Source organism: Sminthopsis crassicaudata, chromosome 5 (genome assembly GCF_048593235.1).
Source record: "Sminthopsis crassicaudata isolate SCR6 chromosome 5, ASM4859323v1, whole genome shotgun sequence".
NCBI lineage: Eukaryota > Metazoa > Chordata > Mammalia > Dasyuromorphia > Dasyuridae > Sminthopsis > Sminthopsis crassicaudata.
Window position 1 is genome coordinate 176,784,008 of NC_133621.1, and position 27,619 is coordinate 176,811,626.

At 34.4% G+C, this 27,619-nt stretch overlaps 1 protein-coding gene across 1 annotated transcript in view; it reads right to left on the reverse strand.

Annotated features, from left to right (window-relative positions):
* Positions 1-27,363, reverse strand: part of ETNK1 (ethanolamine kinase 1) — a 55,684-nt gene extending 28,321 nt beyond the window's left edge. The window contains exons 1-2 of the mRNA XM_074268834.1: positions 26,811-27,363; positions 6,023-6,282 (exon numbers count right to left, since the gene is read on the reverse strand). Of these exons, the coding sequence (XP_074124935.1) occupies positions 6,023-6,282; positions 26,811-26,966 (416 nt within the window). The 5' untranslated portion in view covers positions 26,967-27,363. The remainder of the gene's footprint in view (positions 1-6,022; positions 6,283-26,810) is intronic.
* Between the last annotated feature and the right edge of the window lie 256 nt (positions 27,364-27,619).

Here is a 27,619-nt window from a genome sequence, read left to right on the forward strand (position 1 = left end):
GAGAGGGGGTTATAGAATGGGGAATCAATGTTGAGCTTGAGGGACAAAAGGATGAAAGGTCACTGGCAGGAAAACTGTGAGACTGGATGTCATTTTGAGTAGAAATTAAAGTATGCATTAAGTTAATAAAACTATTATTGGGAACTCCTCTCCCCTCAGTTTCCTCCTCTTGGGGAAAAAGAAAAAGTACAGAATTAAATGTTCTCCAAAATCCCTTTAAGATCAATCTATAATCCTGTAATTCAGATTTTTTGCTAACCTTCCCCGTAATTAGCCTCAACAAGGAAAGTTTTAGTGTACTATCAAATTGATCCCTAGACAAAAATGCTGCTTACAAATAAATGCTTAGCTGAAGTTTAAAAAAAAAAAAAATTAAATAAATCCCACAATTTATTTTTCAAAACTGTTAGGCCTTCTAAATTTCCTTCAGTTCTCTTCTGGACACTTTTGAGAAAAAAAAAAAAAAAAAAAAAAGTGTTTCAAAGAGGCAGGGCCAAGATGGCAAAGTAAAAGCAGGAACTCTCCCAAACTGCTCCAAATTCCTTTAAATAATGACTAAACAAATTTCAGTATCTTGCTCATCATTTCTCATAGAACAATAATGCTCCATGATAATCACATACCACAATTTATTCATCCATTCCTCAATTGGTGGGCCTCCCTTCAATTTTGGGTTTTTTGCCTTGAGAAGAGATTTGCTACAAATGCTTGTCTTTAATTTTTTTTTTTTAAAGGAGATACATGAAAAATTCATGGCTTTATGTACACATTTTGTGTTCCATATATATGGAAATGCTCTAGTTAGTAGGAAATTGCCTCTTGCTTTGTACTGAATTGTTTTGCACTGTAGTTTAATGTAGATATGATTTGGTTTCTGTGATAAATGTATTCTTACTACCTTTATGATGTTTTCTTTTGAGCTATTTTAAAATTTCCTCATAAATGTTTGTTTGACTTAAGTTGTGATTTCCCAGGAAATAGCTATTTCAGATAGGCTAGTACTATTTTTATCCATAGCACCACAGTGCAGAATACATTGTAAGGGCTAATTAAAGCTTATTGGTTTATTGATAGTTACTTGTGGCATCAAACCAATCAAAGTACAATTTGTCAGTGCAAGAAGGACTGCTGAGCTTTAAGTTACCCTATTTATTCATCTATAACCACCATTCATTTGTGACCATGGTTAACAATATACTTTTAAAATCAGAATATTTTAATTGTATATTTTTTCATTTTGCTTCGGTGGTGTACTTGTAAGTTAATGCTTATCATTAATTTTGATAGCAAAATAAAAATTCTCAGAACAAATTAGTACAACAAAATCACTGTTTTATGCTCTAAAATTTTGAACATGGTTAAAAAATATTTTCTTGGCAACCCATCAATCTTTTCTTTGAAAGCTTGGATGTCACTAGAAAATTCAGGTTAAAATAAAAAATCAGAAGCTGTTTTAGATTAATTTCAGAGGATCTTAGTTTTTTCCTAATTTCCTTTCCTTTTTTTTTTTCAGAGAATCAGAACACCCCAAAAGATGGAGTGAAATATTTCCCAGATGAAGACCACTTAGAAACTCAGCAGAAAAAGTTTGCAACATCAGAGAGAGAACCCAGTGTGCAGACCTGGCCTGGACCCATGCCAGAGTCAGTGTCAATACTGGCAGGGGGGGTTGGGGGGGGGGGAGAGGAAGACAAGGAAAATTCCTCCACTAACTCAAGCAAAGTGAAATATACTATGTACAAAGTAATAGCAATGTTCGGGTGTGACCTAGCTGTAAATGCTATACATACACATTTTGAAGCATTCTTTCTCATTTTTCTTGAGGGTCTTTTTTTTTTTTTTTTTTTTTTTTTAGGGTGAGAGATCTATGTTTTCTTTCACAGCATGACTTTTATGGAAATGTTTTGTGAAATTTCACATGTGGATTCTTAATGGGAGTTGGCAGTGAAGAGACTCAAACTCAAAAAGTTTTAAAAACAAATATAAAAAAACTGTTTTAAGTGTATCTGGAGAAAAATATTTTTAAAAATTGTTTTCAAATGACTTTTGGAGGGTTTTTTTTTTGGGGGGGAGAAGGAATCATTATTGCTAACCTATTTTTAAATCCTCAATCCCATTCCCCCAATTAAAAAACAAGAAAAACAAAACCCCTTATAATGAATAAGCATAGTCAAGTCAAGCAAGAAGAATCCATACAGTGGCAACATCTCAAAATTGTGTCTGCAATTCCATGCTGCTTCACAAATCCACTGGGAACAATGATGGTCAGAATTCTTAAGTGTCTTTCAAAGTAGTTTTTAGGTACAATATTGTTGATCTTGTATAAATTGTGCACCCAATTTTCTGCTTATTTTATCAGTTCAAGATTCTCTACTTGATGTATATGTACTAGAATCCAGGCTATTTCACTTTTTACTACTTACACATATGAAAGCCTAAAGTCTCTCATGACTACAAATATAAAAATAAAAAAAAACAAACCCAAACTTTTGAAACAATAGTCCTCAAACTTTTTAAATAGGGAGCCAGTTCATTGTCCCTCAGACTATATATAGTAAAAACAAAAACTCACACTCTGTCTCCGCCCCTCAGCCCATTTGCCATAACCCATTGGGATGCATAAAGGTCCTCAGAGGGCCACATCTGACCCACGAGCCGTAGTTTGAGAACCCCTCATATTAGACAAATAAACTTCACTAAACTAATACTCCTTCATTATCCTAGTTACTCCTCTCTAGGATGCTAACAATATTCTTATCAATAGCATTCCTAAAATATTGAACAAGAGACCTGTACACAGATCTATGAAAACTTGCCATAAGAAGCAGGTAGTAAAGTGTCAAACACTGTAGAGACCAAGAAAGAAGAAAACAAAAAGCCACAGGATTTGGAAATTAATGGATTGTTTGGTAACTTTGGAAAGAAGTTGAAGCCAGATTCTAAGGAAATGAGAAATAGGAAATTTAGAAGAGAAGGGAATGAGTTTTTTCCTAAGAAATTAGTAATAAAAGGTAAAAAGTATAAAATGATAGCTTGAGGACATAATATAATCAAGTAAAGCTTTCTCAAGGTGCAAATTGATTGGGGAGGAGGAAGGCTGAAAGCTCCACCAGGAGCCTATTACTCTTAAGAGCATAATGCAAGGCTAGCAGTTAAGAGAATCCTCCCTGAGAGCCTTTTCTGGTTATTTTCTGGATACCACACTGCTTCTTTTCTATGATCAGAATGCTCAAGGAACTAATAACCTTACCTTCCCAATTTAGACATAAATACAGTTCAAAAGGGTCAGCATGCAGACTGACCAGTGGGTCAATCTTCATATTCTCCTTGTGCCTTGGCTTCAAGAGAGAGAGATGATCTTAGGGAGGTTAGTTACAAAACTAAAGGCCTCTCTGACCCTTCATGACTCATGGACCAAAACACATCAGAGCCTTCTATATCTCCCGAAAAGTCTGTGGAAGCTCATGTTCATTGTTTCCATGACAACATCTCATCCTCTGATACTTCCCTCTCCTTTTGTCTTTAATTTTTCCTAACATCAGGGTCTTTTCCAATGAATCCCATCTTCTCATTATAAGGCCAAAGTATTTAAGCTTCAGCTTCAATATTTGTCCTTCCCATGAGTAATCTGCATTAACTGATGACACTAGCTACTTGGTCAGGTTAACTTTTAGGTGTTCAGTTATAATAAATGGATTGAATAATATGATCAGAATATCCGCTAGATTCTAGGAGCTAGATGACCTAGGTAATCTAGTTTTAATTTGCTCCTTTAATATGACATTTAGGAATATCATAATTATAAGGCAGCATCTTTTAGATCAGCAGAATTCCATATCCACATCAAGACAGAGTTGTTATACAAGTTGCATTCATCAGAAGTTATCTCATCAGTATAACAAGTTTGGACTACAAAAATGGTTTCTACTGCTCAATAACTCTATTTAGCAACTATATACCACAATGATGTTTCTTCATAAATTGTTTTTAAAAAATAAATGACTTGCAGATCTTTGTTTTTGATAGCTTGGAGATCGACCACCATCCTCTATTTGGATTCTGCTTCTATCTTTCCACTAAACATCTAAAAACAACTAAAGCTCAACTGAGGCACTGTAAAAATGGAAAATTACACTTTTTTTTAGACATATTGCTCCAATAGCTGAAAAAAAAAAAAAAAAAAAAAACTAGCACCACAAACATGCACTTCTTAAGATTTATCATTTCCTTGTGTTTGCAAAAGTGCATTAATTAGTATTTGTCCTTAATAAAATCATCCGCTTAATTCAAATTCCTTCAGAATTAATGAAAACTAAGGTGATAGAAAATACTAACTGAACAACTTATTCAGACTTGTAGGAAAAAAATCTCATGACATCTTGAAAACTAAACCAGAGAGCACAAAAAATGGTTTTGGAAGGCTCAAATTAAGCAAAAACTGTCTAATTTGAGAAGTATATACTCAAGGTACCTTCTGAACTTCTGAACTAATTGCTGCAGTCACATATCTAAAAATAACTGAACCCCAACTGAAAGTTTCATTATTTTTATATGTTATTCTAATCAGCTAGGGAAAAATGGTATCACAAGCATAAACAGTTTAAGATTAAGCAGTTTTTGTCTGAAATTTGTCAACTTTTACATTAAGCTTAACATACGGAGCAGAGGCAGAACTATAATAAAAGCAAAAAATTATAAAGATTTCATGTTTCTAACACTTAGGTAATGATTTACAAAATTATACTAGACCTATGTAGTGGAAGAGTACTAACCTATAAGAAATAAAAAAGTATGAGTACCAAAAACCACGAGAAAATATTGAAATATAAAAAACAAAGCAAAAAAAAAAAAAAACAATATCAGCAACTACTTAAATAAGGATAAATTCTTCCATATGTTTTATTTTAACATGTTAATGATAATCATGGCCATTGATTTATGCCAATAATTACTATAACAGTGACTATAACAGTATAAAAGAGAAGAAAAGAAACTAAATATTATGTAATTATAATCAATGAGAAAAGATGAGAAAATGCACCCTCCTCCCTTCTTTGCAAAGATGAAGTTTGAGGGTCTATAGGTATGAACTTTGAATATATCTTTTAGTATTTATTAAAAGTATTCAAGGGAGAGGAGAGCCAAGGACATATATTAAGAATTGTAAGGAGCAGCTAGTTGGTACAGTGGATAGAGTACCAGCCCTGAAGTCAGAAGGACCTGAGTTCAAAATCTGGCCTCAGACGTAACACTTCCTAACTGTGTGACCCTGGGCAAGTCATTTAACCCCAATTGCCTCAGCAAAAAAAAAAAAAAAAAAAAAAAAAAAAAAAAGGGGGGGGGAGAAAAGGAAAAGAAAAAAACAAATGTACTGACATAAAAATACATAAATAAAAATTTATTAAGAATTCTATTTAGCTAAGAAATTCTTTTTTTTTTTAATTTATTTTTCCAAATTATCCCCTCCCTCCCTCCACTCCCTCCCCCCATGGCAGGTAATCCCATACATTTTACATGTGTTACAATATAACCTAGATACAATATATGTGTGTAAATACCATTTTCTTGTTGCACATTAATTATTAGCTTCCGAAGGTATAAGTAACCTGGGTAGATAGACAGTAGTGCTAACAATTTACATTCGCTTCCAGTGTTCCTTCTCTGGGTATAGTTATTTCTGTCCATCATTGATCAAATGGAAGTGAGTTGGATCTTCTTTATGTTGAAGATTTCCACTTCCATCAGAATACATCCTCATACAGTATTGTTGTTGAAGAGTATAGTGATCTTCTGGTTCTGCTCATTTCACTCTTAGCTAAGAAATTCTAAGATAAATGTCAAGTTAAATTAACCCAAAGAAAGGAATTCATTTTTTAAAGCATTTACATAGTATGCTTTGAAATAGCCTTGAAAACTTCCAAACACTCTTCTGAAATCAGAATCTTGAATTTTTAAAAAACAATCTAGTTGGGGAAAAATACTTCCTTAGTCATTTAAAACTTTTTTAACCAAAAAAGCATACCTGAATATAGCTGGATTACAAACATGCTTTGGATCCAAAGCTTCTCCCTGAATGAACTCGTAGCACAGCCCATTATTGAATGTACAGTAGAGTTGTGGTGCACAGCCATGAGCCTGCAACACTCGAAAACTCTTCACTTCCTCATCTCGGTCAACCAACAATTCTGTTTTATTGCCATAAATTCTCACCAGGACCACATCCTCCATTGTGTTGCCAACGTAACAGCCAATAAGTTTATTTGTGATCCCATCTGTAAAAAGCTGCAATAGAAGACAAAAATTAATTTTTTAAAAACATAACTCCATTGAGGATGAGATGAAGAAAAATATGAATTAACAGAAATTTGAAAGGAAAATTTGAAAAAAAAATTTTTCTAAATTCTCTATCCCCTCTCATTTGATCCAACTTCATTTTTCACAAAGGAAAATAGGTCCAGAAAAACCTTACTTAGGGACACATAAGTTAGATTGCAAAGCCAAAATTTGAACACGTTTCAATTCATTTTCTACTGCACCATACTCTTTCTTATATAGGGATAATTTTGCCTACCAGATGCTAAGTATTAGCATCTATACTTAACTAAAAGAAATGTTTAAAGTTTATCAAGAATTTATCTCTGCCTTATAAATTTCCTCTCTTCCTTTTTCTAAGCACTATATTTTAAGCACTATATTTTGCTTAAAGCCTTTTCCTAATTTACCATATGTTAGAGTCTTCCCTCCAAACTAATTTTTTACATATTATTTTCATTTTATATTTATATATGTACAGTTTTCTCTCATTAGAACATAAGCTTGCACATAGAAAATTTCCACTATTTGTACTTTTATCCCTAGTGCCTATCAGTTATTTGTATATCAAATAACTGATAGGCACTAGGGATAAAAGTAAATAACTGATAGGCACTAGGGATAAAAGTACAAATAGTGGATATACAAAAATAGGCACTTATTAGTGATTGAAGATATGTGTATAAAAGCGGAACCGACAATTGTTAACTCTAAAACAATAATAATTAATAATACTGTCTGCAAGGATATAACCTAAAGATATATAAACATGTGTGTATGTATGTGTATCTTTAAGTCATATTCTTTCATATATGTGTGTGTGTGTGTGTATATATATATATATATATATACACACACACACACACATATAGACACATATTTTGTAATAGCAACAGACAAAATCTAACAATCTTAAAACAATAGTATATACACAATGTGTATTTAAAAGAGTTGTTTTAAGTTATAAAATATTAAAATTGCACTAAGATTTATATATAGTTATACATATGTACATTTGCCTGTACATAAATTTATTGGTAATAGATATACAATAACTTACACTGTTTATTGAGGAAATTTCTATATAATTCTAAGTAGGTTAATTAAGGAAAACATTATCACCAAATCAAAATCAAAATAAATGTGGAAACTTTGTCCAGTTATAAAAAAGACTATATTTCATTCAGTAAGTCCAAGCCTTTTTGTCTTCAAAAAAAAAAAAAAATTGTCACAATTTTTGTAGCTGAAATATGCAGGTAAAAGTACTTTAGAACACTATTAAAATAAAATTTTGTCATGGCATTTATAGTACTTTAATAGGAACAGATTTCAAGACTATTAAAAGAACTAATTACAACAAATATATATATATGCATATCTATCACACACACATATATATACATATATATATGTATGTATATATCAAAGCAAATTCTATTTTAAAATAAATTAGTTTACTCTATTTCTGATCAGAAAAAAAATTAAGTAAAAACCACTTGAATCCAAGGACAAATTCTGAGTGTTCCTCTATCCTAAGTAAATTCATTTTTTCCTGAGTAATAAGTCTCTAGTTTTAAGCAATTAAAAATACAATAAAAAGCCATTATTTCAATCAGTACAAACAAGGTTAATTCTGTATGAATATTATTACACTGTTAAACTTTAATGCTCAGAAATCCTGAGCTAATAAATTAGTTATTTAAGACCTTAATCTTCTAAATAACTTGTTTAAACATTAACAACTTTAAAATATAATACTGGTTTTTACCATTTTTATGTTAGATCATCAAGAGGTAAAGAAAATACAGGTAAAAATCCAAAAGATTCAAAGATAAGGATGTTAACAAAATTTCCCCTTCAAAAATGAGCCAATGGAAAACTAAGTTGTGGAATTAAAAAAAACAAACAGTAAAAGAATGGATGTATGCAAAAAAGTGCTTATAATATAACCGCGGATTGTGCTAATTGCAAAAGAAAACAAATCCGAAGGTGAAATAGTACTTGTCCTTTTAAGGAATTTACATTCTAGTGGGGCAATAAAATTAATAAGAGACCAAGAGATATGTCTTAGTTTGGGAAGTCAAGAAAGCAACTCTCAGCTGACTGATAGGCACTGACCTGATACAAATTCTAGAACTCAAAAGGAAGGAAGCAAGATAATGGGAGAGTCAGGAGGTGATTAAGCAAGATGGAAGCCAGAATGGCATAGTGTGAAATGACTGTAACTACCTAAATTGACAATTTCAATACAATAATTTCTTTATATTCCCAAGTATTTTATTTTATACATTTAAAAATACTAAAACATTCTTGAGAAAGAGTCCAATAAGTTTGATATCAGCTTGCTAGTATCATATCAGATGACACAGAACAGGTTTGAAATCAACTTTATAAGCAACAGAAAAACAAAGAAAATTAAAGTGTTTTAAAGTTATAGAATGTGATTTTCCTTTTAACTCTCTCTTTTATATGTCCCTACCCTTTAAGTTGAAGGGATATAATGAAAATCACAATTGACTAAATTAATCTACTTGTTCAGAGCCATCCCAATCACACTCCCAAGAAATTATTTTACAGATATAGAAAAAATAATAAAGTTCATCTGGAAGAACAAAAGGTAAAGAATTTCAAAGGAATTAATGAAAAAAAAATGCAAATAAAGGTGGCCTAGCTGTGCCAGAACTAAAACTATATGATAAAGCAGTAGTTATCAAAACCATTTGCTAGTGACTAAGAAATAAAGCAGTTGATCAATAGAATAGGTTAGGTTCACAGGACAAAATAGTCAATGCCTTCAGCAATCTAGTGTTTGACAAACACAAAGACTCCAGTTTTTGGGATAAGAACTCACTATTTGATAAAAACTGCTGGGAAAATTGGAAACTAGTATGGCAGAATCTAGGCAAATGCCTCACACCTAAAACCCTATACCAACATAAGACAGAAATGGGGTTATGATTTAGACATAAAGAATGATATTATAAGCAAATTAGAACAAAGGATAATTTATCTCTCAGATCTGTGGAGAAGGAAGGAATTTGGGACTAAAGAACTGGAACTCATAGTTGAACACCAAATAGATAATTTTGATTATACTAAATTAAAAAGGATTTGTACAAACAAAAGCAATGCAGGCAAGATTAGAAGGGAAGCAAACTGGGAGAAATTTTTTTACTCCAAGGTTCTGATAAAGGCCTCATTTCTAAAATAGAGAATTGACTCAAAGTTTATAATTCAAGCCATTCTTCCATTAATAAATGTTTAAAGGATATGAATAGACAATTTTTAGATGAAGAAACTGAAACCATTTCTAGTCATATGAAAAGATGCTCTAAATCACTATTGATCAGAGAAAGGCAAAGACAGACAACTTGGAGATACCACTACACACTTCTCAGAATGGCTAAAATGACAGGAAATGATGAGGAATATTGGAGGGGATGTGGGAAAACTGGGACACTAATCCATTTTTAGTGGAGTTGTGAACTGATCCAGCCATTCTGGAGAGCAATATGGAACTATGCCTAAAGGGCTATCAAACTTTGAACCAGAAATGTTTCTACTGGGCTTATGTCCCCAAAAGATCAAAAAGCAAGGGAAGGGATCCACATGTATAAAAATGTTCGTGGCAGCCCTTTTAGTAGTGGCAAGAAACTGAAAACTGAGTGTTCATCAGTTGGAGAATGACTAAATAAATTATGGTATATGAATGCTATGGAATATTATTCTATAAGAAATGATCAGCAGGATGATTTCAGAGAGGCCTGGAGAGACTTACATGAACTGATGCTCAGTGAAGTAAACAGAACCAAGGTATCTTTATACACAGCAATAAACAGGATTGTACCATGATCAATTCTGATAGATGTGGCTCTCTTCAACAATGAAATGATTGAGCCCAGTTCCAATGATCTTGTGATAAAGAAAGACACCTATACCCAGAGTGGACTGTGGGAACTGAGTGTGATTCATAACATAGCATTTTCACTCTTTCTGTTGTTGGGGTTGCTTGAGTTTTGTTTCTCATTTTTTTTCCCTTTTTGATTTGATTTTTCTTTGCAGCAAGATAATTGTATAAATATGTATGCATATATTGGATTAACAAATTTTTACCATGTTCAATATACAGTGGATTACTTGCCATCTAAGGGAGGTGGTGGGAGAAAGGGGAGGAAAAAAGTTACAACACAAAGTTTTGCAAAGATCAATGTTGAAAAATCCATACATATGTTGTGAAAATAAAAAGCTTTAATAATAATTTTTTAAAAGTCCCCACTAGGGGAAGCTAGGTGTCGCAGTGGATAGAGCAACAGCCCTGAATTCAGGAGGATCAGAGTTCAAATCTGGTCTCAGACATTTAACACTTCCTAGCTGTGTGACCCTGGGCAAGTCACTTAACCGCAGCTTAAAAAAAAAAAGTCCCCACTCTAGAATAATGGAATACTACAAGGAGCTCATTGTTAAGATTTCCCCTATTGTAAGGATAAAACCACCTAATTACCCATAAACTCTGCATATTTCCATGGGTTATATGCATACTTAAAAAAAAAAAAAAGATTGCTACTTTTAATGAAAATTCCCACTGTAGTGATAGAAAACTCTGGCAGAGGTTTCTAAGAATTTACAGACTTTTGGCACAGGAATCACACACTAAACTAAAATATTTCAGTACATGAAACTGTGGTGTAATTTAGCTTCCTGTTATTTAAAAAAAATGTTACTTAAGAGTGCATTTTAAAAATTATATTTAAGACTCCATTATTTAATTATCTATATTCCAAAGTTATTTGCAACTTAGTTGTAACAATCTAAAACATTCCTGATAGTGTCTAATTCCTGGACATAGGAATCTATAAACTTGCATATAACCATTTACTGAGTATATCCTGGCAAAACAACAAAAGGACTCAAAGTCCCCACTCTAAGTACAGGTAGCACAATAGAAATAGCAGAGATAAAAAGACAGGACTTAGGAAAGGCATTAGGAGCTGAGAGACAAGATGATGACAAAGTTTCAAGCATGACTAGAATGGGAATTAGAACAATGATGCCATCAATAGATACATGAAAACCGGAAATAATATTATATTTGAGGAAAAGAAATCAACTTTGGGACATTTGTAATATTCCAAAAAGACCACTAAAAGTGGAAAACATTTGGGATAAAATTGCAAATAAACATTTGGGATAAAATTGCAAATAAAAGAACACAGGAGGTGAATAAAGCTTAGAGAGGAAAATTTAGAAGTCAATCTGACTTTTATAACTTGCTTCAATAACTAATCTTCCTTTGACAATCACAGGGCTTAGGGGCCAGGAAAAACCTATAAAAATAAAGTTTAGGTCCTTCCCCAAATTTTATTTTAATAATTCTGATATTTAACACATGAAAAAAATAAACTGCACTTCAGTTTCTACATGAGAAATTAGTATCTCGAACACTATAACAGTCTTTACAGCAATTGATTCAAAGAAATCCTTCTACAAAAAAGCATAAGATACATAGAGAACCTTTGACTGAATCTGGATAGGAACAACAAAGAGTTCCTAAAGAGAGTGAGTACCTTATAGTTCGTTCTTTAATGCACATTACTTATGACAATTTTTTTGTTTTCTTTGCATATACATTGTCTATGATTTTCCATAGAATAGTGCAAATCTTCAAATATTGCCATGTGATTATTGATGGTCAACCCACAAATAGCAAAAGAAATGTGAAATCTACATTCTAAAAGGTAAAAATGATGAGAGGAAAAGCTAATGTAGACCCAAATATGACACATAAATCAGTGAGAAGAATGATCCAATTGTTTGCTTATTTTTTCTTCATGTATAGCTTTTGTGGGAGAAGGAATTATAAAAGTGATTTGATTCCGGAATTTTAATTATAGAAATTAGTTACGGTAATGAAATTTGCAGCCTTATTAGAAATTGCTTAAGAAAAAGGACAAGGAATCAAAGTTCAAATAGACAGCCCAGAGGGAAAGAAAAACGAAAAGAGAGAAAAAGGGGATTCAGTGCTTGAAAAATTATTTCGATCTCAGGAAGATAAGAATTGGAATTCTTAGGGGTGCAATTGGCATCAGAGGGAGTGAAAAAGCATGGCTAGGGAGATTTTGAGACAAATTGGGGGGGGGGGGAAGGTAATTGGAAAGTAACTGGTAGACTGCATACTCATGAAAGTAGTATGGCAGTGTTCTCTCACCTGCTGGGAGTGAGGCTTAATAAAATAGGGAAACCTGGCAAGCTCTACAAGGCAATAGTGAAATTACCCAGCTGAAAGGAAGGGGGGGGGGGAAGAGCAGGGAAGGGGGAGGGAGGGGAGAGGGAGAAAGGAGAAGGGAGGGGGAGGGAGAAAGGAGGAGGGAGGGGGAGGGAGAAAGGAGGGGGAGGGGGAGGGAGAAAGGAGGGGGAGGGGGAGGGAGAAAGGAGGGGGGGAGGGGAAGGGAGAAGGGAGGGGGGAGGGGAAGGGAGAAAGGAGGGGGGGAGGAGGGGGGAGAGGGGGAGGGGGGGAAGGGGAGAGAGAAAGGAGAGGAAAGGGGGAGGGGGAGGGGGAGGGGGAGGGAAAGGAGGGGGGAAGGTTAGAATGGACCTAGGAAGTTTGATTATATGAGGAATAGAGAAAAAAGACACCAAATAATTATATGGATCTTAAATAAGAGAATGAGTCTAGAGTAGAAAGAGGATAATGAAGTAGAGAAAGGGGGCCCGAAAAAGGGGAAATGAGGAAAAAAGCAATCTACTTTGATAGAATAGTGAGAATAATTATATAACCAGATAAAAGGAGGAGAGAAAAGGGAACTAACTAATGAGCAAAACCCCAAAGTGAAAGGAGAAATAAGAGCAAGGAATTAGAAGTGAGAGGAAGAGAGAGCCAGTGGAAACAGAGCCATCTTTAAAAAAAAAAAAAAAAAAAAAAAAAAAAAATTAAAAGTAAAATGACTGAAGGAACATAGTATTCAGAAGGGGAAAAAATCATAAGGAAAAAAAACAGCATTAGAAACAAAGAAAAACAAATCTCCAAAAAATTTAAATGTAAATTGATTAAATAAATCCAAAAGAAGGAAAAAAATAGATTTGCTTGCAAGAAACATTTTTAAAAATACATTAAAAATGAATACAAAAAAATTGCATTTATATTACAAGACAAAGCAAAGACAAATATTCAAAAATAAAGAAAAAATTATATAATGCTGGCTGAAACAAACAATAGATCACAAACTAATATTAGTAGTAAAATCTCTATGCTCCAAATACCTTAGTATCCACATTTATAAAGGTATCATTTAACTGAGCTACAAGACATAGACAAGTAACAGAATACAGACAAGACATTCAATCACTTAATTAAAGTGATTGTCTTGACAGAATAAGTCTTAACAGAAAAATAAAACAAAAGGGAAACTCCAGAACTGAACAAGTATTTGAAGAAACTAGAGTAAAATATCTTATGTTGTAAAAAAAAAGTTCTCTCAGAAGTACATGAAACTTTTTATAAAAATTGCCCATAAATTAGGGCAAAAATGTTTCAAAAAAATGTAAAAAGGCAGACAAATAGTTAATGCATCCTTTATAGACTAAACAATACAACTAAGTCATTGGTTTTGAGGGACTACAAAGACAAATACCCAAATGGAGCATTAACTGTGAAACTTTAGAAAAGTCAAAGAACTAATTATGGAAACATTTAATGGTTATGTAAAAGAAAATTATGATGAAATAACTTACCAGAATTTCTGGGATGCAGCTAGAGAGTTCTCAATAAGTTTGATAAGAGCATGTTCTACTGAGAAAACCAAAGAAATAAAGGAATACCTACAATACAAAATCTTCAAAACTATCAAAGGCCAGAAAAAGAGATCTTAAATAATCCAGTTTCAGAAAAGAAAAATAGATCTAGCAGTAAAGTAACTACAAAAAAAAAAAAAAAAAAAGGAACTTCTGGTGCTGATGAATTCATACAAAAATTCTATCAAACCTTTTAAAAATCTAGAACCCATTCTCAAATAAATTAACAAAATCCTTTTATGGGGCCAATATAGTCCTAATACTTAACAAGAAAAAATTAAACAGAAAATACTATAAGTCAATACCGTTAATGAACAATCAATTCAAAAATTTTAAACAAAATCCTATCAAACATTTACAATTTATCCAAGAAATCATTATGACCAAGTTGGATATCTGCCATAGAAACAAAGATGGTTCAACATTAGGAAAAGTATCATCTTTTATTACAAAGCAAAAACATCAATAGATGTTCAAAAAAACTTACAAAAACTGATTATTCTAGAGAGCAATCTGGAACTATGCCCAAATGGCAACCAACATACTCTTTGATCCAGCAATACTATATAGTATACTAGGAATGTATCCCAAAAAGAGCATAAAAATGGGGGAAAGATCTTACATGTACAAAAATATTTATAGCAGCTCTTCTTTTGGAGGTGGCAAAAAATTGGAAATTGAGGGGATGCCCATCAATTAGGGAATGGGTAAACATGCTGAAGATAATGGAATACTATTGTGCAGAACTATTCCAAACTATGTTTGGAAAAATAAAATATTAAAAAATTAAAAATTAAAAAACACTATTGTACAATAATGAGCAGGAAAATTTCAGAAAAACCTGAAAAAACTTACAAAGAAGCAGAACCAAGAGAACATTGTACACTGTCATAGTAACATTGTGTGATTATCAATTAAGAATGACATTCTCAGCAATACATCGATCCAAGGTAATTACAAAGGACTCCTGACAGAAAACAATTTCCACATACAGAAAAAAGAAGCAATAGATTGAATGCAGATAGAAGTATACTATTTTCACCATTTTTCTGTGGTTGAAAAATATATGTTGAGTAGGTTATAAAAGAGATTGCCTCTTCAGATGCTTTCTAATTCTTGAGGTACTAATTTTTGGTAAGGTTAGTTAGCATTATATCAAGATTAAGATATTTCTTCATATTTTCTCTTCTAGTAACAGAAAATAATGGGCTTCATCTCAACACAAAAAAGGAAAAAAAGGTTTTAAAAAGAGATAAGTGATTTGCATAAGGTTGAACAGATTCAGCAAAAGTGAAATAAGAGACTGAGTTGAAGGTAAAGTGAAGATTACAAATGACAGTAACAACTAAGTGACTGATGACATGATGGTATACTTAGAGAACCCCAAAGACTCTGCTAAAAATCTATTAGAAATAATTCAGAATTTTAGCAAAGTTGTAGGATACAAAATAAATCCACATAAATCCTCAGCATTTTTATACATTACCAACACAATCCAACAGCAAGAGATACAAAGAGAAATTCCATTCAAAATAACGGTCGATAGTATAAGATATTTGGGAATATATCTACCAAAGGAAAGTCAGGAATTATATGAGCAAAACTACAAAACACTTACTACAAAAATAAAGTTAGATTTAAATAATTGGAAAGACATTAAGTGCCCTTGGATAGGCCGAGCGAATATAATCAAGATGACAATACTCCCAAAACTAATCTATTTATTTAGTGCTATACCAATCAGACTCCCAAGAAACTATTTTAATGACCTAGAAAAAATAACAACAGAATTCATATGGAACAACAAAAGGTAGAGAATTTCAAGGGAAGTAATGAAAAAAAATTAAATGAAGGTGGTCTAGCTGTACCTGATCTAGAACTATATTATAAAGCAACAGTCACCAAAACCATTTGGTATTGGCTAAGAAATAGACTAGTTGATCAGTGGAATAGGTTAGGTTCACAGGGCAAGATAGTGAATAAAAATAGCAACCTAGTATTTGACAAACCCAAACATCCCAACTTTTGGGATAAGAATACATTATTTGACAAAAACTGCTGGGAAAACTAGAAATTAGTATGGCAGAGACTAGGCATGGACACACATTTAATACCACATACTAAGATAAGATCAAAATGGGTCAAAGATTTAGGCATAAAGAACAAAATCATAAATAAATTGGAGGAACATGGGATAGTCTATCTCTCAGACTTGTGGAGAAGGAAGGAGTTTGTGTCCAAGGGAGAACTAGAGACCATTATTGATCACAAAATAGAACATTTTGATTACACAAAATTAAAAAGTTTCTGCACAAACAAAACCAATGCAAACAAGATTAGAAGGGAAGTAACAAATTGGGAAAACATTTTCACAGTTAAAGGTTCTGATAAAAGCGTCATCTCCAAAATATACAGAGAATTGACTTTAATCTATAAGAAATCAAGCCATTCTCCAATTGATAAATGGTCAAAGGATATGAACAGACAATTTTCAGATGATGAAATTGAAACTATTTCCACTCATATGAAAGTGTTCCAAATCACTATTGATCAGAGAAATGCAAATTAAGACAACTCTGAGATATCATTACATACCTGTCAGATTGGCTAAGATGACAGGAACAAATAATGATGAATGTTGGAGGGGATGTGGGAAAACTGGGACACTAAAACATTGTTGGTGGAGTTGTGAAAGAATCCAACCATTCTGGAGAGCAATCTGGAATTATGTCCAAAAAGTTATCAAAATGTGCATACCCTTTGACCCAGCAGTGCTACTCCTGGGCTTATATCCCAAGGAAATACTAAAGAAGGGAAAGGGACGTGTATGTGCCAAAATGTTTGTGGCAGCCCTTTTCATAGTGGCTAGAAACTGGAAAATGAATGGATGCCCATCAATTGGAGAATGGTTGAGTAAATTATGGTATATGAATGTTATGGATTATTATTGTTCTGTAAGAAATGACCAACAGGAGGAATACAGAGAGGCTTGGAGAGACTTACATCAACTGATGCTGAGTGAAAACGGGCAGAACCAGAAGATCAATATACACACTTCAACAATGATACTGTATGAGGATGTATTCTGATGGAAGTGGATATCTTCAACATAGAGAAGAGCTAATCTAATTCCAATTGATCAATGATGGACAGAATCAGCTACATCCAGAAAAGGAACACTGGGAAATGAGTATAAACTGTGAGCACTGTTTTGTTTTGTTTTGTTTTTCTTCCCAGATTTTTTTTAGCTTCTGAATACAATTCTTCCTTTGCAACAATAACAAAATTCGGTTCTGCACATATATATTGTACCTAGGATATACCATAAAATATTTAATATGTATGGGAATGCCTGCCATCTAGGGGAGGGAAAGAGGGGAAAAACTTGGAACAGAAGGGAGTACAATGGATAATGTTGCAAAAAAAAAAAAAAAAAAATTACCTATGAATATGTAGTCAGAGAAAATGTTATAATTATAAAAATTAATTTAAAAAAAAGTAAAAAAAAAAAACAACAACTAAGCGACTAAGTAACTAAGCAGCAAATGGACGACTAAAGTTGAGTAAAGATGAAGCTTAAGGAATTAAGTTAAAGTATGATATGATGATATCTGCTTTAGGAAAATTAATCAGCAATAATTGTCAAAAAAAAAAAAAAAAGATTCAAGTACTACAAAAACCCAGGATAAAATGTTTGTGCCTTGTAACATGCAATGGCAATAGAAACAAAAAGGGAGCTATATCAGGAAGACACTTTGAATCAAGGGAATCTAATGATCAATTAAGTAAAAAGGTAATCCAATAAAAGCTGGTTTCATTTAATTTTCTATCTGAAAACAAAGGGAAAAAAATCTAAGTGAATAAAATAATGCTTGTTGTCCAGACTTTTTTATTGTTTAATTATTTCGGTCATGTCCAACTCTTTGTGACCCCATTTTCTCGGTAAAGAAACTGGAGTATTTTGCCATTTTCTTCTCCAGCTAATTTTACAGATGAGAAAGCTGAAAGCAAACATGGTTGAATGAACTTCCTGGACAGACAACAAAATGAAACCCAGAATTGAATAAAGAAAGAAAAACGAGCTTGACTGCTTTTGGGAAACTGGGCAACACTTCCAATGAATACAAGTTTTTTGTTTTTGTTTTTTTTTTTCCTGAAACCAACACTTATCGTTTTAATTTCAAAATTGTTCCCAAAATGCCATTTGGTTGCAATATATTGAATGCCATAGTACCGGAAGGTCTTTGGTTGAAAGTGACCAAAGGACAATGGAGAACTGTATACAGACAAAAGACAAACAGACTAAATATTAACGATGAAAAACTTTGGGGAAAAGTATCAAGGATATCATAAAAGAATTATGTGACCACAAAGACACATGAATTAATCATAGTTGGTATAGTGGACCATCTGATACACTATTCTTCTCTGGTATTTGCACTGTCATGAGAGCCCAAGACATGACCCTTCTAAGTTGAATGGATGCCCTGTGGAGAATTTTATGGGAGGACATTGACAAGATAAACTAGGTAGGTGGCACAATGGATAGTATACCTGGCCTACAGCAAAATCTAAATTCAAATCCAATCTCACATATTTCTTAAGCTGTATGACCCGAGGTTAAGTCATTTATTTAACCCTGTTTGCTTGAGTTTCCTCATTTATAAAATGACCAGGAGAAGGAAATAGCAAATCACCCAGTATCTTTGCTAAGAATGCCTCAAATGGGGTCATGAAGGACTGGGCATGACTGAAAATGACTAAATGGATAATGAAATAATGAAAATTCCCGGAGTTCTATTGTACATAAGTACCAACATGAAATCATGGATACTTTAATGAATTTATTTTTTTCTTTTAAAGGAAGAATAATCTACTATTAATTTAAACAGACATTAAAATGTTTTGTACTTCTAGGATTGTGATGACACCATTTGTAAAGTTCAGTTTCAAATAAATTTTAGTTCAAGGTATTTCTTTGACTAGGTTTCAATTATATTTTTTGTTTTGCTATTAAGTATTTGATTATGAGTCTTTGAATTGTCAAATGTTACCATCCCTTCCAATCTAGTCAACAAAATATTGTTTATTACACTATAATGGCATAACATATGGGTCATGTGAGAAAATAGTGAAGTATCACTGATTTAGTTTTTTTAAATTGAACTTACTTCTTGATCATTTTAGCATCCAATTTTAAACCTAGAAGGTATAACAGGTTTTACAGATTAGTTAAGAGGTCAGAGAATTTGCCTTAAAGTCACACAGCTGAGGGGAGTGTCTTGAATTCAGGAGGACCCGAGTTCAAATCTGGTCTCAGACACTTAACACTTCCTAGCTGTGTGACTCTGGGCAAGTCATTTAACCCCAGCCTAAAAAAAAAAAAAAAAAAGAAAAGAAAAAAGAAAAAAAGAAAAGTCACACAGCTGGTTAGTAGCTGAAGTAGGCCAATACCTGAGGAGCCTCTTACTGAAAAGCTCTTTCCACTACATAACACTTCCTTATTCATTAAAACATCTATCATTCTTCAAGCTTTCACTATGGTTTACAAAAATTAGTGGCTCAGACTGGCATTTCAGTTAACAATTCTCTACAGGCAAGAAGCATCTCCATAGTTGTCAATTCAATAACATCACAAGAATTAAATCAATGAAGACAAGACTTCAGACTCCTTATACCCTGTTGCCATCAAATGACTATATGCCCTTCCTTCTCCAATGTTATTAAATTTCTTGAGATTACTTTCTCTAATCGTTAACTGAGATCATCTTTGCTTAGTAATTAATTTATCCATCAATAAAAACCACAAAGACCCAGAATTTCATCTTTGCAAATCTCACAAATATGACTCCTTCACTCCTGACACTGACTCCACTCTATTTCAGGTCCTCATCATCTCAAATTTGGACAACCTGCTGGTGAAATTGCCTCAAGTTTCTCTACACTCCAAGCTAGCCTCCATCTACTCTTGTCATTAAAGTGATTTTCCTAAAGCACAGTTAAAGTCTAAACATGTAATATTTACTCAAAAAGATCCAAGGGCCTACTGCTTCAAATATAAAATATTTTGTTTGGCTTCATAAAGTCCTTTAAAACCTAATTCCCTCCTACTCTTCCAGTCATTTTATACTATCCTCTCCCAACATTCACTTTCTGATATAGGGATAATGACCTACTGATTATTCTACAAACAAAATAATCCCTCCTCTTCTCAGCATTTCCTCATTCTGTCCCCCATTCTCTGGAATGTTCTTTCTCCTCCATTCTGCCTCCTGATTTCCCTGGCTTCCTCTAAGTCCCAAATAAAATCACATCTTTTACTAGAAGCCTTTTCCAACCCCCCTAAATTCTAATATCTTCCTTCTGCTAATTGTTAATTATTTCCATAGTTTGTGTTATATATGTTCCTTTGTATGTGATCTTTCCCAACTGGGTTATAATCCTTAAGGGCAGAAACTGTCTTTTGCCTCTTTTTAGATCCCCAGTGCTTAGCATAAATGTGTATTGCCAGATATAAATGTAACTTCTATACTTTAAAAAACCATTTTATCTTTTAGACACAAGGTTTTAAAATTCAGAGCCAAAATTTTAAATTACATACAGAGCTCTTTCCACTGTATCACACTGCCTCTCCTTTAAAAAAAAAAAAAAAAAAAAAAAAGAGGGGGGAGGGGATCTAAGTACAAAATGAGACTAATAAACTAGGAGTGTGTGACCAAGAGATATTGTTTCTCTATTTTGGTATAATACAGTGAATTAATTATATATCAAAAGATATGCAACTAGGTTTAAAAAAAATTTTCTTAAACTATTACTGTATTGAAAAAATGTAGAGAGCAGCTAGGTGGCGCAGTGGATAGAGCACCAGCCCTGAATTCAGGAGAATCTGAGTTCAAATCTGGTCTCAGACACTTAACACTTCCTAGCTGTGTGACCCTTGGCAAGTCACTTAACCCCAGCCTCAAGGGGGGGGGGGGAATGTAGACTCAAAAATGGCTACAAAAGATTTAAGATTAAACGGTCTAATCTGGATATCTTTTTTAAAATATTCATCCATTTCATTTAAATTGGTTTTAGTGGCAAATAACTAGGCAGAATTAGTAACTTCCTTATTATTAATTTTTTACATTTTGATACTTATAATCTGCTTCTTTTTTTAAAATCAACTTTGCTGTTTTAAAAAACTAGTATTTTTGCTTTCACTTGTTATTCCTTGATTTTTCAGAATTTCTATTTAGCTTTTAATTGGAGAAATTATTTTTGGTGCTTTCTAAATTCACTGATATGTTTACTTAGATAAATCTCACCTAACAATTGATTTGGAAACAGTCTTAGGAAAAAAGAGAGTGTGAGGGGAGGGAGGAACAGTAAACTTAACTCCATAGAAACAAATAGGTAACATTATGCCACCAAGGAGACATTAACCAAGTTGGTAAAATGGAGTCTTCAGGTCAGGAATACCCACCATAAACTCAAGTCCCACAACTGATACATACCAGTAGCAATACTATTAGTGACAAGTCATTTCTTATTACCCCAGGCAACCAAGAACACAAATTACAGAGGCGTTAAAAGCAACAAAGATCAAAAGCAAAAAAGGCAGAATGAGAGTCAAATGATTCCACTAAACTTAGATACAACCAATTTTCACCTTGGGAGATATGCTAAAAGCCAATAATAGTGTTATATTTAGTCATTAAGGTTAAAATAAAAAGGATAAAATGACAGTAATCAGGGAAATATAACATTCATTTTCTCATTCAGTTCAATGGTATCCAACTCTTCATGACCTCATTTGGGGTTCTCTTGGCAAAATGGAGTGGTTTGCATTTCCTTCTCCATCCTATTTTAAAGATGAAGAACTGAGGAAAAGACTTGAATGAGTGACCACATTTGAACTCAGGGAGAGGAATCTTCCTAACTGGAGGCCCAGCACTCTTTATCTACTGTACCACCTAGCTGTCCTCAACAATATTCATACTACTTTGAAAAATTATTATATCCCAAGCATTCCATGTGTTTTTCTATAAATCTAATGTGGTTCCAAAACAATAGCCTATGAAAGGTAAATTGATTTTTGTGATGATAAACATATTTCTAGTAAATTTATTAAGTCTTGGCATTATCTTTTTATATAAGCAAAAGGCCAATATTCATGCTTAAACACTGCACTTGCCGGTATCCACTGCTACTAGTGTCTTTAAAAACATATGCCTTAATACTTATAGTAGCAAACTGTCAGTCTCCTGAGATCTTGTACAATAAGGAATTGATGAAAGGGCAGCAACAGTATCCCCATGTGACAGAAAATTTCCTAGGACTAAAAAAAAAAAAAAAAAAAAGGGGGGGGGGGAAGATTCCAAACCATAATCTACATGTTGACTGCTGGGTAAAGAAACATAATTTTGTGTTCTGTATAAGAATTCTATACAAATAACCTGTAATTATAGGAAAGGAATATTAACTCAAAAAATTTATTTACATTTATTCATTCAGAAATCAGAGTTGCCAAAAAATGAATAAAAGGATTAAAACAATTGCTGGGATTTTAGAATTTCAATATATTTGCTTTTGCTTTGATATATGCCTGGTTCTCCTAAAATGTGCCATTATATGGCGTGTTGGTTTATGTTTGACGTATTTTTTAAAATTAAATGAAATTAAAATTAATTGTCTTGAGATTTTTCTAGTTCCCAATGAGATCACTAAAGATACTCTAGAGTACTGCAAAAGAAGAAAAGGATAAGTAAGCACTTATTTAAGCCCTACCACAATACCAGGCACTGTGGTAAGATCTGATTAGAAGAAAGTCAAAGTGTACCAAGATAAGATCAAAATGGGTCCATGATTTAGGCATAAAGAATGAGATCATAAATAGATTAGAGGAACAGAGGGTAGTCTACCTCTCAGACCTGTGGAGGAGGAAGGAATTTATGACTAGAGGAGAACTAGAGATCATTACTGATCACAAAATAGAAGATTTTGATTACATCAAACTAAAAAGTTTCTGTACAAAATACTAATGCAAACAAGATTAGAAGGGAAGTAACAAACTGGGAAAATATTTTTACAGTTAAAGGTTCTGATAAAGGCCTCATTTCCAAAATATATAGAGAACTGACCCTAATTTATACGAAATCAAACCATTCTCCAAGTGATAAATGGTCAAAGGATATGAACAGACAATTGTCAGATAATGAAATTGAAACTATATCCCCTCATATGAAAGTGTTCCAAATCACTACTGATCAGAGAAATGCAAATTAAGACAATTTTGAGATATCACTACACACCTGTCAGATTGGCTAAGATGACAGGAACAAATAATGATGAACGTTGGAGGGGATTGTGGGAAAACTGGGACATTCATGCATTGTTGGTGGAGTTGTGAAAGAATCCAGCCATTCTGGAGAGCAATTTGGAACTATGCCCAAAAAGTTATCAAACTGTGCATACCCTTTGATCCAGCAGTGCCACTACTGGGCTTATATCCCAATAAAATACTAAAAAAGGGAAAGGGACCTGTATGTGCCAAAATGTTTGTAGCAGCTCTTTTCGTAGTGGCTAGAAACTGGAAGATGAATGGATGTCCATCAATTGGAGAATGGTTGGGTAAATTGTGGTATATGAATGTTATGGAATATTATTGTTCTGTAAGAAATGACCAGCAGAATGAATACAAAGAAGTTTGGAGAGACTTGCATGAAGTGATGCTGAGTGAAACGATAAGAACCAGAAGATCACTGTAAACTTCAACAACAATACTGTATGAAGATGTATTCTGATGGAAGTGGATTATTTTCAACATAAAGAAGATCCAACTCACTTCCAGCTAATCAATGATGGACAGAAACTACTACACCCAGAGAAGGAACACTGGGAAGTGAATGTAAATTGTTAGCACTACTGTCTTATCTACCCAGGTTACTTATAATTTCGGAATCCAATACTTAACGTGCAACAAGAAAATTGGATTTACACACATATATTGTATCTAGGTTATACTGTAACACATGTAAAATGTATGGGATTGCCTGTCATCTAGGGGAAGGAGTAGAGGGAGGGAGGGAGGGGAAAATTTTGAAAAATGAATACAAGGGATAATGTTATAAAAAAAATTACTCATGCATATATACTGTCAAAAAAATTTATAATTATAAAATTAATTTAAAAAAAAAAGAAAAAGAAGAAAGAAAGTCAAAGTGGTTAAGACCAGATCTGCAGAAATGTGATGAATTACTGATCGCTAGAATCATTGACAAAAAAGTCAAACAGGTTTTGCTTGATCCGAGGAAGTTTAAGAATATTTCCAGTTTATGTAAAAGTCCTTATAATAAAAAAGATAGCAAACATTTGTCTTCATTTGCAACATGATTTCTGAACTTTGACGGTTTTATATTGGCTATATAGTCAATAAATTCCAATCTGCATTAGATACTCTTGAATATCCCTTTACATACTTTTCTGCTAGAAAATAAACTCCTTGAATGCCAGAGTATTGATTTATTTTATCTTCCCCAGTATTTAAAACTGGGAGACACATACATTGTTATTGCTCTTCCTTCTTTTTCAGAGAGCCAATATAACATTTCAGAAGAATGTCTTAATTTGCATAAGAATTGTATTTAATTGAACAAGGTCAGTTTTCCCTCTCTCCTACCAGAAGTATCTTCCAGCTACTTCTTATCAAAGTACAGGACAAAAGTGAAAACCACCAAATGCCTAGGATGAAGTGGATATGAATGACCAAGCTCTGCTTCAGTCGATTGGAACAAATTGTTCTTATCTGTCCATTCTACCCAGAAAATCTTCAGATGCTTGTTGTAAACATTCTTCTAACTCACCAAGGAGCTCATTGGGGCCTGTGATTTACTCTAAAACAGGTTTAGCCTATCGCACATGCTAAAACTACAGGAGGCTAACAGATGAACATCAAAGGTAATAAGTAATCCTGAAAAGGGCTTTACAAGCCCCCACATCAGATACTAGTCTTTCCTGAACACCTCATAAAAAGACTAGAAAAATGAAATGTCTTAGTATAAACTGCATCACTATTTTCAAGTGTAGCACTTGAGAGGCTTTCATACATTAATAGAAATTAATATAGATTTACAGATAGATTTCTATAAATTTCAACTTATTGGAAGGAAAAAAAAAAAAAAAACTTTAGAACAACAGTGATGTTCCAAAGTGGAATAGGGAAGGTTAAGGAAGGGCAATGTCCTTTACCACAACCCCAACTAGAGATTTTCAAAAAGGTCAGGTAATCTACTGAGGATATTGTATTAGGGATTTTTTGGTTAGAAGTAGCTGGAAATGGATGGTTCCTCTTTTTAACGATAAGATTCTCCAATTCTACCAAAGTACCAAGAAATACATTTTTTTTTAAATCTCAAAAAATGCTGGATGCTCTTTATCTTATTTTTCTATATTCAGATATAAAGCCCTTCTATGACACCTTTTATGATCCTCAGAAATGACAAAATTTCAATTATCTTTTCCACGTGAGGACAAAATCATGGTAACAAACCACCCGATCCCACCCCCATGAATTGCAGTTCTGAAATAATTTCCTTAACTAGAAGAAAATGTGTTTATTTAACACATTAACTTAACATTAATAATTACTCTGGTATTTATACAGTAAACAACACCGATTTAGATTTAAAAAATGTTTTTCTGGTATTTTGTGACAAGACATGGATGGGTTCAAATATCTATTAGACTTTGAACTCTCTTCAAAATAGCTGCTTGTTAATTCTTGTATTTATTGGATTTTGTAATACAAAATACGAAATGTTTTCAGAACTTAAAAAATAACATTTTAACATTTATTTTTGTTTACCATGAAACATTCTTGTAAACCTAAGACTTAAAATCCAATCGTGCATTAAAGAAAATCCCAAATTTAGTTCTACATAAAAAAACTATTGCTACCAATATGGCGAAGAACTTACAAAAAAAAAAAAAAAAAAGACTGGCATTTATGTAGTCTCAACGTTTACAAAATGAAGTGTTTTTTTTTTTTAAAGGATTCGAGTTATGATAACATACTAGTCAATCGTTCTAATCAAACTACCATTCCCAGTACCAATAGAACAAATTTTGGAAACCAATCTAACTAAAATTAAATCCTAACGAGGAGCTCTGCATACGAAACTAACTAAACTAGACAGGCCATAAAGTGAGGTAGGTACACACCCCCTTTCCAACGGGACACGGATCACCACACTGGGCGAGGAAAAGAACGGGATGCAGCATCTCCGTCACGGGGAGAAAAGGGCAGAAAACATTAAATACTAACATTTTTGTCAGGAAAGAAGTGTCGCCTTAGGGGGTGGGGGTGTTAGGATTCCAAACCTAAAGGATACAAAATGGACTAATAAAAGGACAAATATACGACTCCTAGGCGGCTGAGAGGAGTAAAAGAAGGCGTTCTTTACCCTATCACTTCTTCAGCAAGTGTTAAGTTGTGTTTTTCAAAAAACCATGGGGGAGGGGAGCTTCAGGCGAAGCCACTTCCCAGATGTTAAGGGGGAGGGGGAGAATTTCAACTCAGGTCGGAAAATTTCTCGAGGAACAGGAGGGCAGGAGGGGTTGGCAATCAGGGACGCAGGCAAAGAGGATTCGGTCACCTCCGGGCCGAAAGGGGGCGAGGAGGCCGGGAAGTGGGCCTTGGAGTCCCCGCCGCCGGGGGGGATGGGCGTTACCTGCAGGGTCACCTCCTGGGGGTCCCAGTGCGGTCGCAGGTGTCGGAGGAGACTCAGGGCCCCCTCCCGGCAGCGCTGCTCCTCCTGCTCCTGTACGGTGACATTCAGCTTCGGGACCTCCGGGGACCCGGGAGGAACGTGGATGTAGTTGGCCATGGCCCAGGCGGCAGCAGAGACGACCACGACGGCTATGGCAACCGCGACGAGGGCAGCGGGGGCCGACAGGCTGAAGCCGGGCGGCGCTTCGGGATGAGGAAGGAGGCAGGCGGAGGGCGCGAGAGGGAGCGGCTGAGCGGTCGCAGGACAGCGGTTAGAGCCTGGCTCGCGGCCGCTGGGGAAGGGGGGCAATAATGGGAAGGAGAGAGGGAGGGTCTCGCCTACAGCTGGAACGAGCAGGGGCGGGTAGCTGGCAGGGAAAATTCCACTTCGCTGCGCTCTACTGCCGGTGGCTCCGGTGCATGCCGGGACTGGCCTGACTCTAGCGTCACGGGAGGGGTGGGGCTCGCGTCTGACGTCACAAACAGGCCGCACTCGGGCTCCCAGCGGAGGCTGAGGTTGCCCGGAGCCAGGTGAGCTTAGCGGTTGGGCGGGGTTCGTTTTAGTGCCCCTACGTTACCGTTAACCCCTACTTTGGCTGGACTTCCGCCTTGGGGCGGCGGCCCGTTTGGGCGGGGCTGCCAAGTTTCTTTAACCTCCGAGGCCTTAGTAGCTGGAGGTTCTGTAAACACTATCCGGGGCTGAGTAGCCGTGACTATCCCTGGAGGGATCCCAAAATGTCCGAGCTCCGCCGTAAATTTACTAGAGAATGG